The sequence below is a fragment of the Dasypus novemcinctus genome, chromosome 3 (assembly GCF_030445035.2).
Source record: "Dasypus novemcinctus isolate mDasNov1 chromosome 3, mDasNov1.1.hap2, whole genome shotgun sequence".
Taxonomy (NCBI): Eukaryota; Metazoa; Chordata; class Mammalia; order Cingulata; family Dasypodidae; genus Dasypus; species Dasypus novemcinctus.
In genome coordinates this window covers 105463824-105476896 of record NC_080675.1, presented here as the reverse complement: position 1 = coordinate 105476896, position 13073 = coordinate 105463824, and the positions used below count along the sequence as shown (strand labels likewise).

Below are 13073 nucleotides of genomic sequence, written 5' to 3'. Positions count from 1 at the left end.
TTAAGAAGCTTAACTTTTTATTGCCACAGCTTAACAGAAATATTTGATAGAATTTGTAAATAAGAAATCAAAAAGGGTGTAAATACATTACTAATCTTGAAATGTGTTAATTATTTTGTTTACATTCCAAAGGGATGTCCGTCGCTTAGTGGTGGCCATGTCTAGAGCAAGACTTGGACTTTATATCTTCGCCAGAGTGTCTCTCTTCCAAAACTGTTTTGAATTAACTCCAGCTTTTAGCCAGCTCACAGCCCGCCCACTTCATTTGCATATAATTCCAACAGAACCTTTCCCAACGGCTAGAAAGGTAGGACTTCTTTCTTCATATATATAGCAGCATTTTCTCAGTCTACGAAATTGGGGTTCTCTTATAGATAACCACATTAGCTAGGAACATCATCACATATATAATCTGATCACTGATTTAGAATGCTCCTTTCACCAAGGAAATGAATTCTTCTTTCTTACATGAAGGGTAACATACTATAGACATTTGGGCTTTGCATCTTTTTACTTAACAGTATATCCTGGAGGTCCTTTGGGTTTTAAATATAATGTTCACAGTACAGTTCTCTCTCCCATTCCCTAAAAAAGCAAACGACAACAAAAGAGAATGAATTCTGTGCATTTGTTTTATAATAATCCTTGTGCTTTCTTTTTGAAAAAAATCTTTTTAAGAAATATTGCTCTGGAGAAAGAAGGGGAAAAGGGTAGAGAGATATGGGGTGGGATCATGTGATGCCTTGAGTATCACTGCTCTTCATGAAGTCCTTATTGGACTCTCACATTGCTCATATCTTATGTCCTTTTACTAGTTGTTTTTGTTTGTCCAAGGGCTGGTGATGAAAAGTACCAGAAATGGATTGGCTTTTATAAACGGGATTTGTCTGGGGTAAAAATTTACAGTTCCAAGGCTGTGAAAAGTTGAAACCAAGATACCATCAGAGCTGCTTTCTCACCAAACTCAGTGGTTGATCCTCTTGTCGGGCACTTGGCAAAGCAGGATGGCTGCCGATCTTTGCCAAGGCCTGACGTCAGCCGGGTACAACCAGGCATAGGACTTGTCTCTTTCTGGACCTCCTTTATGGGTCTCTACTGCTCTAATTTCTTCCCAAGATTTGAACTCAACTGAGGACAACCAGTCATATAGCAGGGCTGGTCTCTTGAGCTGCTCTGTGGACACAGCCTCTTTGAGCCCCTCGGGGGCTTCTGTTCTTACTGCACTCCTCCCTCTCACCTTGCAGAATCAAATGTGGTGACTCCCTTTTCCTCTCTGTCTTTCTCTGAGTCTCAAGGTTTAAATCAGACCCAACAAGAAGGCGACACTCAACCTGAGTCATGCCTTACTAACGTAGTCCAATCAAAAGCTTAAATTGATCTTATCAAGTAATATAATCAAAGGACCCTCAACCCAGGTTAATGCAACCAAAGGGTATCCATGCCTACAGGAATAAGCTGGTTCAAAAACACAGTCTGGGAAGCTGATGTAGCTGAAATGGTAAGGCCTCTGCCTATCATGTGGGAGGACCCAGGTTCGATCCCTGGGGCCTCCTGGTGGAAAAGAAGAAGAGAAAGCATGCCTGCGCAGTGAGCCCAGTGCCTGCACGGCGGACGGAGTGCCCATGTGGGTGCCTGCATGGTGAACCGAGTGCCCGCATGAGTGCCTATGCGGCAAGTCAAATGCCCACATGGTGAGACAAGTGCCCGTGTGAGTGCCCGCATGGTGAGCCAGTGCTTGCATGGCAAGCCTAGTGCCTGCACAGCAAACCAAGGGCCTACATGGTGAGCCAGTGCCAGTGCAAGTGAGTCACCCAGCAAGATGATGGTGCAGCAAAAGAGAGATGAAGGGGAGAGTCAAGGTGAAGCACAGCAGAGACCAGGAAGGATTTTACCTTTTCTGTTCATTTCCAAAGATTAAGACACATTCTTTTTCCCAGTTCTGCACAAATTAACTCTCAGCTTTCCTTCTTTAGCCTCATTCTATTTTCTGGTGACTCATATCAAGTTATTAACTCCATGAAATTAAATAATATATTTAGCGCAATCATACATTATTTGTCCTTTTGAGTCAGGCTTGCTTCACTCAACTTAATGTCCTCCAAGCAATTGACAGGGAACCTTTCTGTACATCAGAGGTCCCTAGGATCAAATCCCAGTGAATCCTAGAGGAGAAAGACAGGAAGACAAAAAGAGAAACAGATACAGAATATCACACAGTGAATGGACATAGCAAAAACAGCAGGGTGGGGGAGGGGGAGAGGGAAAAAAGTTATCACTCATCTCTAATGTAATACTAATATTTACTTGAGGGTTTTTAAAAAAAAATCTTTCTCTTTTTGGAATTCATAAAATAATTTCACAACTGCCACACTAATCTGTATCTGCCAACCCTAATAGTATTTGTATATAAGATGGAGAAATGACCTTTGATTGAAATGTTAGCTTCTAGGATTTTTCACTCTATACATCTTTGCTTTCTTCTAGAATGGAGAGAGACCATCTCATGAAGTACAGATAATAAAGAACATGCCCCAGATGGCAAACTTCGTATACAACATGTATATGCATTTGATACAGACTACCCATCATTATCATCAGGTGAGTTTTCTCTCAATTTACTCTTATTTTTCTTGCCATAGGAAGAATCTTCACTTTTGCTAAATAAATCTTTAAAGTACTTGATTCCTTGTGAGAAACCATCTAACTAAAATAGGCTGCTGTTATTATTCATGTAATGTTTGTATTTTTAAACATCTTTATATAGGTATATTTGACATTTAATAAACTACACATATTTAAAGTATATAATTTGATAAGGGTTGACTTAAGTATATCCCTGTGAAATCATCACCACTATCAAGATAATGAACATATCTTTTATCCTCTAAAGTTTTCTCATGCCCCTGGGTAAACTTTCCTGCTGTACTTCACTGCCTCCTCCTCCACTGTCCCTCGGCAGAACAAGCTGCTTTTTGTCACTGTAAATTAGTCTCTTGTATAGAAATTTAGGTAAATGGAAAATCATACACTACATACCATTTTTGTCTGGCTCTGTTTAATCAGTATAATTACTTTTTTACCAAATCAGTTTTATTGATACATATTAATAAAGTATACAGTTCATCCAAAGTGTACAATTGGTGTATTTGTTATAATCACATAGTTGTGCATTCATCACTTCAATCATATTTAGAGCATTTTCATTATTTCAATAATAATAAAAACAAGAAAATTATTCATCCTCAATCTTTCTATGCTTTCCCTGCTGTACATAGCTGCTGTTTCTAGCTATTCTTGCATAATTACTTACATATTTATTAAGCAGTTTTATTGGGATATATTCATGTACCATACTATCTATCCAAAGTATATAATCAATGGCTTTTAGTATAATCACAATGTTGTGTATTCATCACCACAAAAAATTTTAGAACAATTTCATTACTCCAAAAAGAACTACATACCCCTTAACAGTCTTTCCCCATCCCTACATAACCACTAATCTAACTTCATTTTTATAAATGGATATATATTTACATGTTATATAGATGGAAACATAACATACAATATATAGTACTTTGTGTCTGGTTTCTTTCACTTAGCATAATGATTTTTTTTTGGTCTGATATTGACATCTTGTAGTATTAGTAGACATTTGTTCAGTTTCAAAGAAAAACAGTCTAATATATGCAATTTTACCCATATTCGTATTTCGCATATGATTTTACTATGCTATACAGTCCATGTTACATTTTTTAGCTTTCCTTTTAGTAATATACATGACTGTAGATTTTCCCTTTAAACACCTTTTATACCCACATAATAGCATTGCTAGTTATAGATATGTTGGGTTTTCACCTTAATCTCTTTATTTCCAAAGATTAAGACACATCCTTTTTACCAGTTCTGCACAAATTCAGTTCTGCACAAATTAACCCTCAGCTTTCCATCTCTAGCATCATTCTATTTTCCAGTGACTCATATTCAAGTTATTAACTCCAAGAGATTACACAATATATTTAGTTCATAGTAGTGTATTTATACAGTATTTATCCTTTTGTGTCTGGCTTGCTTCACTCAACATAATGTCCTCCAAGTTAATCCATATTGTCATATGCTTTCTGACTTCATTTCTTCTTATAGATGCATAATATTCCATCATGTGTATACACAACAATTTGTTTATCCATTCATCAGTTGATGGACAACTGGGTTGTTTCCATCTTCTCGCAATCATGAATATTTCTGCTGTGAACCTAAATGTGCAGATGTCACTGCTTAGTTTTTCTGGGTATATACCTAGTAGTGGTATTGCCAGGTTGCATGGCAAGTCTATATTCAACTTCCTTAGGAACTGCTGAACAGTCCTCCACAGTGACTATACCATTCTACATTCCCACCAATAGTGAAAGAGTGTTCCTATCTCTCTACATCCTTTCCAACATTGGTAGTTCTCTTTTTATTAGTGACCATTCTAACAGGTATGAAATGATATTTCATTGTAGTTTTGATTTGCATTTCCCTAATCTCTGGTAATGTTCAACATTTTTTCATGTACTTTTTGCTGTTTGTATTTCTCCTTTGGACAAATGTCTATTCAAGTCTCTTACCCATTTTTTAATTGGGTCATTTGTCTTTTTATTGTTGAGTTGTAGCATCTCCCTATATATCATGGATATTAAACCCTTATCAAATATGTAATTGCCAAATATTTTCTTCCATTGAGTAGGCTGCCTTTTCATCCTTTTGACAAAGTCCTTTGAGGTGCAAAAGTGTTTAATTTTGAGGAGGACCCATTTATCTATTTTTACTTCTATTGCTTGTGCTTTGGGTGTAAGGTCCAAGAAAGCACCACCTACCACAAGGTCTTTAAGATGTTTCCGTATATTTTCTTCTAGTAGTTCTATGGTCCTGGCTTTTACACTTAGGTTTTTTATCCATTTTGAGTTGATTCTTATATAGGGAGTGAGACAGGGGTCCTCTTTCATTCTTTTGGTTATGGATATCCAGTTCTTCCAGCATCGTTTGTTGAAGAAACTGTTTTATCCAGTTAACATGGCTTTGGTTGCTTTGTTGAAAACCAGTTGGCCATAGAGGTGAGGGTTTATTTCTAGATTCTCAATTTTATTCCACCAATCAATATGTCTATCTTTATGGCATAGTATAATTATTTTGGGATTCATGTTTGTTGCATATATCAATAATTTTTTACTGCTGTGCAATATTCCATTGCATGGATGTACCATTGATTAATTTATCTGTTGATGGGCATTTGAGTTGTTTCCAGTTATTGGCTATTATAAATCTGCTATGAACATTCTTTTTTTTAAACCAATTTTATTGATACATATTAATAAAAATACAGTTCATCCAGAGTGTACAATCAGTGGTATTTGATATAATCACATAGGTGCATTCATCACTTCAACCATTATTAAAGCATTTTCATTATTTCAGTAATAAGCAAAAAACAGACAAGCTAACAAAAAAAATTCCTCACCTCTCAATTTCTGTTTCTCTTGCTATACATAGCTGCTATTTCTGGCTATTCTTGCACATTTTTTTATTTTTTAAGCAGCTTTATTGAGATATATTCACATACCATATGATCTATCAAAGTGTATAATCATGGCTTTTAGCATAATCACAATATTGTACATTTATAATCTCAAAAATTTTAGAAAATTTCATTACTCCAAAAAGAAAAACTCCATGCTCCTTAGCATTCCTTCCCCAGCCCTGCATAACCACTAATCTCATTTCATCTTTATAAATTGATATATATTTACATTTTATATAAGTGGAATCATACAATATATAGTACTCTGTGTCTGGTCTTCTTCACTTAGTATATATATACATATATAAATATATTTTTTGGTCTGATATCATTTTGTAGTATTAACCTACAGTTTTGCTATGAACATCTTGTACAAATCTTTGGGTGAACATATGCTTTCATTTCTCTTGTGTAATACATAGGACTGGAATGACTGGATAATACTGTAGATATGTGTTTAACTTTTTAAAGAAACTGCCAAACTGTTTTTCAAAGGATCGTACTGTTTTATGTTCTTATAAGTAGTGTATGTGAGTTCTTGTTGCTTCATATCATCACCTACTCTTGGTATCGTTAGTCTTTTTTATTATAGCAATTCTAATAGATATGAGTAATCCCACTGTAGTTTTAATTTGCATTTTCCTGATGACTGATGATGTTGAGCATCTTTTCATGTGGTTGTTTGCCGTATATTTATCTTTTTGGTGCATATATCTGTTTAGATTTCTTGCCAGTTTTTAAAAATTGGGTTGTTTATTACTTTGAGTTTTGAGAGATTTTAAAAATTTATTCCAACTATAAATTCTTTATTGTGTTTTACTAGTATTTTTTCCTAGTTTGTGACTTATCTTTTCTTTTTAACAATGTCTTCAAAAATGTTTTAAGTTTTGATGAAGTCTAATTTACCAATATATTCTATGATTCATGCTTACTAAGTCCTAAAAAATCTTAGTCTAAGCCAAAGTTACAAAGATTTTCTTTCATGTTTTCTTCTAGAACTTTCATAGATTTAGGTTTGACATGTAAAGCTATGTTACATTTTGAGTTAATTTTTTCTTTATAAGATGCAAGGTATGGGTTGAATTTAATTCGTTTGCTTATACATAGCCATTGTTTCAGCACCTTTTGCTGACTAGACTTTACTTTCTCTTGAATTGCCTTGTCATCTTAGTCAAAAAACCAGTTGAGTCTATTTTGGTGAATCTGTTTCTAGAATCATTATTTTGTATGTATCTTTCCTTTTGCCAATACCACACTACCTTGATTACTTGATTACTTGATTACATTTATCTAATGTGCGTCCTTCAACTTTTTTCTTTTTCAAAATAGGTTTGGCTTTTCTAGTTACGTAACTTTTCTGAATATACATTTTAGAATTAGCTTGTCAATTTCTTCCCTAAAAATGTATGCTGAGATTTTGAGTACTAGAATTTTGATTCTGTATTGACTTGGGGAGATTAATATCTTAACACTATTTGAGTCTCCCAAGAATATGGTATATATTTCTATTTATTTATGTTGCCTTGAATTCTATATTGAGCGTATCATTTTTAGTGTACAGATCTTACACATATTTTGCTAACTTTATTGCTCAGTTTTCTCTATTTTCGCTGTTATTGTGAAGGGTACTTTTTTAAAATTTTAATTTCCAACAAGATAAACAGTCCCTAAGAGGATAAGCCAAGCCTCAGCTCTAGATTGCCATGGGGTGAAGGGAAGACCAAGCATATAGAGTTACTCCAGTTTTCTAGTTGAATGGGGACAGAAGCCTTGTTTTTTCTGCTTTCTCTCTGCTATGGCCTTGCCTCAAGGTTTGGCTTCTCTCTGCCCCTCACAGAGCTCCTTGATTGGAGTTGGCACTAGTTTGAGTTTATGTGGCAGTCAGTTCTATCAGTCGTTGTTTTTCACAGAAGTGTTACAGCAAGTTCTTTTGCTAAAAAATCTAATAGCTTTTCATTTTGTTACCCTCTCTGAAGATTTAATATGTACTTTGATCATTAATAGGTGATATCCAGGTAGGCATACTTTTGGAATCAGCAAAACCTAGGCCATTGTCATCAGTGAGTTGTTAAAACTAGAGTATAAAATTGTCAGTAGTATTTTAGAAAATAGTTCTAGCGTAAACAATATCTGTTAGGAAGATTATATTAATGTGAGAGCTGAGCTTTATAAGCCACAGTGTTTGGTTTTTGTTTCGTTTTTTCATTTGAATTATATTGTTCTTGTCTTTTTCATTAGACTTTATTACAACTACCACCTGCTATGATAGAAGAAGGTGAGGAAGTTCAAACTCAGGAAACAGAATTGGAAACAGAAGAAGAAGCCACACTTGTTCATACTGATACCGTACCTAATCCAACAGATGCCAGCTCCAGTCAAGAAACCTCAGCCTCTCAAACTGAGACCTTGCCAAATCTAACCAAGACCATTCCAGATCTAGCTGAGGCCACTCCCAGTTCCAATCCTGTAGCCATCTCTGCTCTAGCAGAGACCACTGCTACTGTGGCAGGATCTCTAACTTTACCAGCAGAGACTAATGCTCCTCAGGACACCACATCTACCCCAGCAGAGACCAAATAGCCAAACTGCAGCCCTTATTAGGGAGGACATTTCATCCATAGAAGTCTAAGTTACTTTTTGCATTTTACATTTGCCTTTGCCATTTTCACAGCACTAATTAAAATGTTTAGTCCTTATTTTTGTTAACCGATTTCAATGTTTTCTTAGATATGTTAAAGAAAATTGCTTATTTATGCACACACACAAACTCCAATTTCATTTGTTCATTCAGAAGGGCAAATAGCCATTCCCTTGATATTTTGATCCTTACCCAAATGTATTTGTAATCATTCCTGCATTAAAAGGATTTTCTGTATAATATACATGACTTACTTCGCATATTTAGGTAAATTCTCTAAAGAAAAAGTACCCCGGAAATAACCGTAAAAGCTTTCAAGCAAGTGTCCAGATTGGGGAGGAAATTGTTTCTTCTATCATGGTTTCAGATATTGAAGTCCTCTTTCCTTTTCCTCACTTTTCTTCTGTCTTCCTTGATAGAAAGCCATCAATAGCCATAGGATATAGGTCTTTCTTCAATTTTTCAAAGAGCTTACATTTATTTCCTCTCCTAAATCTCAGAATAGTTCTGAAAGTACCAGTATTAGAATCACCTAAACTGTCTGTTAAAATTGCAAATTACTGGTGCCTACCCCAGATCTAATGAATCAGAATCTCAGAGTTAGAGCCCAAGAGTTTGCATTTTTTGTAAAAGCTCCACACCTCTAATGTTTAGATTGCAGGTGGAATGCATCAGACAAGATTGGGTGAGGCCGAACGAGGATTGGTTATTCAGCCAAACAGGAAAAATCTGGCAGATCAGTGTGGACAGGAAGCAGGATTCAGAATCCAGGCAGCAGAGTCAGTAAACTCCTGTGTATCAGGTAGAATTCTCCTCACCCAGAGGGACTGAGTTTTCTGTTCTGGTTAATTCTCTTTGGAAGATAACCAACGACAAGGAAACCTTCAAGTAAAATGTGATCCAGATCTGGAGAAGGCAGTGTAGTTTGCAAACCAGCAGGATCAGCATCAAATGGAAGCTTGTTAGAAGTACAGAAATTTGGTCCCTACCCCAGTCCTGTTAAATCTGAATCTGTATCTTAACAAAGACCCCAGGTGATTCCATGTGCACTTTATAATTTGAGAAGCAATGTAATAAGATTACCATGCTGTCTCATATGTTTGAAGTGATAATGGTAGAATTTCGGTTAGTATAAGTAATGTTTACTGACAAGATAGTGGAGAGGGCAAAATTGCCCACTAGTTTTCTGTTTTGATCATCTGCTACAGTGACTTAGGGGGAAGCATTACTCCCAAAGTATCCCTTATAGTATATTACTCTATACAGTTGACAGTATCCAAAGAGCCTGTGAAGAAATAAATGCATAAGAACTGTACACTACCATTGAAATGCTTCTAATCCTGACATTTGGAAGGAATGATTAATCCATAAGGAAGTTAAACTTGGAAAGTCAGGTCAGGAAGATTTTTGAGTGAATAGTGTTTGCTCAACTCTGCCAAACTAGTGGATATGGTCCAGACTCTCATCTCATAATATGTCTTAAAACTGCATCAGAATAATTGTGTAAATGTTGGGTGAGGATAGGGAAAACGGAAGTGATGATATGATGAGGGGAGTGAAATGACAAGGAAACAACTTGGAAAACTAGGACTCCTCAGATGGAACTATTTGTTATCAGATTAAGGATCAAGCCAGATAGTCTGTTACATAATTTATCTGATTATGGAAATTGTGATCATCCCTATGAGAAATAGCACTTAGAATTGTTTTCATTTGTGAATAGGTATTAGGCTGAGGGAAAGAAGTTCTACTGTCTTACTGTCTTTCTGGAAAAGATTGATTTTTCTCTCTACCCTTTAGGGGATATGAATCATGATACCTACGACCAAAACAAGAAAATTGGAATGTTGCTTTCTAAATAAGTAAACCATTTTCTATATATCAACTATGTCTATACAGCTACTATATATCATTTTGTCTATCTGGGTGACTACTTCCTTCTTTGCTGTTTGATTGTCACACTAAAAAGCAAATTTAACTGGGAAATGGGTAAGTCCTTTGCTTTTGCCAAAGGAATTTAAAAAGGGGTTGGGGAGTGGTGGGATTTGAATTTGTTTATCAGTGAATTTGTTTATTGACTGAAAAGGCCTTTGAGTTGCCATTGACTATACAATCATGGAAGTTTTAAAGGAACTTACATCATCTACCCCTTCTTTTTTTAAAAAGAAACTTTAGATACATCAATATACATAAAAAAATATATATAGGGGATCCGGAGAAGCAGATGTGACTCAAGCAATTGGGTTCCCGTCTACCATTTGGGAGGTCCAGGGTTCAATACCCAAGGCCTCCTGGTAAAGGCAAGCTGGTCTGTGTGGCAAGCTGGCCCATGTGGAATGCTGCCCCATGCAGGAGTCCCACCCCACTCAGGAGTGCCACCCCATGCAGAAGTGCTGCCTCAGGCAAGATTGCTGACCCACATGAGGAATGGGTCCAGCAAAGTGACACAACAAAAAGAGACACAGAGGAGAGAGAATAAGAGACACAGCAGATCACAGAGCTGAGGTGGAGCAAAAGAATGACCACCTCTCTCCCACTCCAGAAGGTTCCAGGATTGGTTCCTGGAACTGCCAAATGAGAATACAAGCAGACAAGAAGAACACACAGCAAATGGAAACAGGGTAGACGAGGGAGGGGGGAGATATAAATAAATAAAAAATCTCTATCTATCTAGGGGATCCCATATGCCACACTTCTTCCCCCTTCCACACTTTCCCACATTAACGACATCCCTCATTAGTGTGGTACATTTGTTAAAATTGATGAACACATGTTGGAGCATTGCCACTAAGTGTGGATTATAGTTTAAACCCTATCCTGCACAATTTTGTAAGTTATGACAAAATATATAGTGACCTGTCTCTGTCATTGCAATGTCATTCAGGACAAATCCAATGTCCCAAAAATGCCCCCATACTACACTATCTTTCCCCGTCCCTCCCCTTCAGAACCTCTGGTGACCTCTGCTTCCACATCAGTGATCAAAGTTCTTCCATTACTAGAATAACAATTAGTCTATATTAGAATAACAGTAAGTCTACTCTAGCCCATCATTCATTCCCCAATCCTGAGCATTCTGGGATGGTTATGCCCACCCCACCTCCAACTGAGAGGGCTTAGATCTCATGGGGCAGATGGATGGGACTATCTTCCCTCCAGTTGTAGACTCTGTTTCTTGAGATGGTCGTTGCCCATTATTATCTCCTTGTTACTATGTGAGTCCAATGGACTGGAGAGTAGGTGTTCCAACTCTGTAGGTTCAGGGCTCAACTGACACATGGAAAGCCCAGAAATTTAAGTCTCTTAGACATAACCTATCAACTTTAGTAACTAACTATAGTTTCAAATAGAAGGGGCAGAAGAGCCATGTATAGAGAAATCACAACTGAGTCCAACTCTGTCACACTGGTGAGTGTAAATTCCAAAGCAGGGCCCACTGGCAGGGTGCCAAACTCCTAAGCTGTCAGCCCTGCTTATAGTGTCTGGATGTCTCCAGAGCCCTCAGGAGCCCCACTCTTTGAGATCCTGCTGAGACATGCATGCACATACCTCTGGAATGACCTCCCGAGTTACTTTGAAGTCTTTTATCCATGTAAACTGATTTGACCAAGACATTTCGGTCAAGGTCTTTTTCCAGTTGCATTGCTAGTTGGTGATTGGTAGTAATCCCTCCGTGCCAGGGAGCCTCATCCCCAGGAGTCATGTCCCATGCTGGGGGGAAGGTAATTTATATGCTGAGTTCAGCTTAGAGAGAGGCCACAATTAAGCAACAAGGAGGCTCCCAGGAGGTAACTCTTAGGCAACCTATAATACTAAGCTAAGTTTCAATTTAAAAAGAAAAGGTTCCTAAGTACAGTCATTATCAAGGGCCTATCAATGGTCCATCCTCCAGTCACTGCCCCTTTACTAGGGAGATGTTTTGCTGGCCCATTAAAGAATGTCACAGAGCTCCCAGAATGGGAATTTGATATTCTTTTGGTTATTGTGTCAATCCCCACCCATTGTGACAATGCCCCATGACACTTGAACTCGTTTATATGCCTTATAGGTATGCCCCAGGTGAACCTCCTCCCATGCGTCCCCCATCACTGACACCTGGCACCAATAATCTTCCCCTGCCACAGCTGTAACCCTTCGTTGATGCAAAACTTCTTTAAAAAATAAGGCCAACAAAATAACCAAATAAAATTAAAAAGAAAATGAAATAATAGTGATAGTTTTAAAATAACAAAATACAATTAAGAATTTTTTGAAGTAATAAACAGCATTGTGTCTTTCATTACTGTAAGATCTGTTGTCATGTATGTACAGTGACATTTTCTTCCATTTATTTCCCCAGTGTCTTATTTTTTTCATTTTATTATCAGAAAAGCTTTAGGTTATAGAAAAGTCATGTACAGAATATAGGGGGTTCCCAAATACCCAACCTCCTCCCCCTTTTCCCCTTTTCCCTATTAATAACCTTTTACATGTGGATGGCACATTTGTTACAATTGCTATACAAATAGTGAGGCATTGCTACTAACCATGGTCAATGATTTACATTATGATTTACATTTTGGATCGTACACTTTTATAAATTTTGACAAAATTTAACATGGCCTTTATCCATCATTGCAAGGTCATGTCGAACAATTCCAACACCCCAAAAAAGCCCCAAGTGTTCTACTGTTAACATTACATACAGGCTTACCTTGGAGATCTTGCAGGTTCTGTTCCAGATCACTGCAATAAAGGGAACATTGCAATAAAGCAAGTCACACAAATGCATATAAAATGCATATAAAAGTTACATTGACACTATAAGTGTGTGTATTACGTGTGCAATAGAATTATGTTTTTAAGAAGCAATGTATATACCTTAATTTAAAACTT

General features: G+C 36.9%; 1 protein-coding gene across 1 annotated transcript in view; it reads left to right on the top strand.

Moving 5' to 3' along the window:
- AQR (aquarius intron-binding spliceosomal factor) overlaps positions 1-8440 on the top strand; it is a 163023-nt gene extending 154583 nt beyond the window's left edge. The window contains exons 33-35 of the mRNA XM_058293866.2: positions 133-307; positions 2485-2598; positions 7799-8440. Coding sequence (XP_058149849.1) covers positions 133-307; positions 2485-2598; positions 7799-8140 — 631 coding nt within the window. The 3' untranslated portion in view covers positions 8141-8440. The remainder of the gene's footprint in view (positions 1-132; positions 308-2484; positions 2599-7798) is intronic.
- The last annotated feature ends 4633 nt before the right edge of the window (positions 8441-13073 follow it).